Consider the following 2,220-nt stretch of genomic DNA (forward strand, 5'->3'; position numbering starts at 1 on the left):
TTATAAAGCTTTAAAAGGGTAAACAACTGTTTAAATCACCCAAATGATAGTCCAGGACTGCAAGTATGTGAAATGAAATTTATTCATTAAATTATTTGATGAATGTTAAATATACAATGGAACATCAGAAAGTGTCCATGCTTGTGTTAGCTTCTAAAGATAGAATCTGCCTCATGAAATCTAGAGGGAAGGCAAAAATAAGTATAAAATTACAATGTTGATAAGAACTTGAAAGAAAGGTATATGGTACTATAGAATTTTAAAATAGGAGCATTCGACTTATTCAGGGAGGAAAGAAAGGCTTCTCTGAAGAACTGGTGATTCTGTTGGCTCTGGTATTTGAAGGAAGAGTAGTGAGCAATACAAGAGACCAGCCAGGGCTAAGGAGAGGAGCATGTCCAGGGCAAGATCAACTCAGAAGCCCAGGCACAATATGATGATATTTGGAGTAAGGGATTTGCAGCAGAGATGAAAATAAGGGGGCTCTTAAGTAAAAAAAAAAAATATGGAGAAAGTAATATCCATGAGATTCAATGATGGAGTGAATATGGATGGGTTTGAGGGAGAAGGAACTGCCAATATAGCTTAAGAACTATAAATTAATATTGTGATTGAAGGCTTAACCACAAGGCCTTAAAAGGAAATTAGAGTGAGCGATCTCTGTCTATCCCTCTATAAGACTGTATCCATTTTAATTGACCTTTAAAATTTACAGAGGAATAGATTCTGTACCATCTCCTTCAGTGATACTTTGATATACATTTTATCTGAAGAACTCAGGAATTTTAATTTGAGAAAGTAACTTAATGAAAATTTCATGGCTGTTTTCTTTTTATTTTAACTGGTAGAATCTTAAGAAAATTCAAGAAATGGAAAAGCGTGATGAATCTAGCACAGACTTGGAGGAGCTGAAAAATGCTGACTGGGTAAGATAGCTGGATATGCTTTCTGATCTGTTCAGTGTCTGAAATAATAGTACAATTTTTTTAAATGCTGGTTATTAAGGACAGTAGTATGAATTGATATAGGAATTTGAATACTTAGTCTTACATTTGATGAAATATTAATATCTGTTCCCCATTTTAAAAAGCATCCTGATTTTATTAGAACCACCCCCAATGTCTCTGGGAATTTCAGTGTTTTAAATATTAACATTTCTAATTATGGTAATACCATAACATACTCATGTATATAAATCAAAGATTAAGCTGTGTTTTCAGGATTAAGTGTGAAACTAATTGTGTAGAACATTCATTTATCCAATGAACGATTACTAGATTAAGACCTGTAGGATGCAAAATGAATAATATGGGGTCTCTTGTCCTCATAAAATTTAGTCTAGAAGAGAAGACAGATTATAGAACAGATAAGTGTGGTGTATTCATGTGACAAACTTTGAGTATCTACTGTTTTTCATGCATGGCTTTAAATCCTAGTGACACCTAAGTCCCTGCCCTCCTAAAAAACTTAGACTTGGTAAGCATGACAGCCTTGCCAGCAGAACAGTGAATGTCATGAAGTGTTAGACTGGGTAGTATCGAGGGAAGGCGCATTTTAGGATTATGACTTTTTAGGTTAAGAATACTGGATAAATAATGCCATTATTAAATGAGAGAATACAGGAATAGGTGCTGATTTGGGGGATATGCATGAATCGCTTTTGGCCATAAGAGGTTTTAATTGTTTGCCATACTCTTTTCTAACGGCTTTATTGAGGTATAATAGACATACAAGAAGCTGCACATATTTAAAATGTATAATTTGATAAATCTTGAGATATATATGTGCACATATACATACCCACGAAGTGATCACCACAGCCAGAATAATGAGCCTATCCATTACCATCCAAAATTGCCTCATACCCCTTGTAATCCTACCTCCTGCCTCCTTCCTCCCCAGTTTCCAGGCAATCAACCATCTGCCTTTTGTAGTGCAGATTAGTTGTATTCTAGAATTTTATATAAATGCAATCATACAGTATATACTGGTTTTCCTTTGGCTTCTTTCACCCAGCATAATTGTTTTGAGATTTCATCTGTGTTGTTGCCTTTATCAGTAGTTTGTTTCTTTTAATTGCTGCATAGTATTCCATTATATGGATACATCACAATTTGTTTATCCATTCATCACAAATGTTGGTTATTTGTGTTGTTTCCTGTTTGTAATATTCTTTATTTATTGATAGCTGTGTTTACTGAGATACTTGGAATGGTATTA

General features: G+C 34.2%; 1 protein-coding gene across 2 annotated transcripts in view; it reads left to right on the forward strand.

Moving 5' to 3' along the window:
- Positions 1-2,220, forward strand: part of SPIRE1 (spire-type actin nucleation factor 1) — a 142,200-nt gene that overhangs the window by 45,805 nt on the left and 94,175 nt on the right. For both annotated transcript variants that reach the window (XM_012649996.1, XM_012649997.1), the window contains exon 3: positions 849-926. In XM_012649996.1, the coding sequence (XP_012505450.1) occupies positions 849-926 (78 nt within the window). The remainder of the gene's footprint in view (positions 1-848; positions 927-2,220) is intronic.

The sequence above is a fragment of the Propithecus coquereli genome, unplaced genomic scaffold (assembly GCF_000956105.1).
Source record: "Propithecus coquereli isolate 6110/MARCELLA unplaced genomic scaffold, Pcoq_1.0 Scaffold308, whole genome shotgun sequence".
In the NCBI taxonomy this organism is placed as follows: Eukaryota; Metazoa; Chordata; class Mammalia; order Primates; family Indriidae; genus Propithecus; species Propithecus coquereli.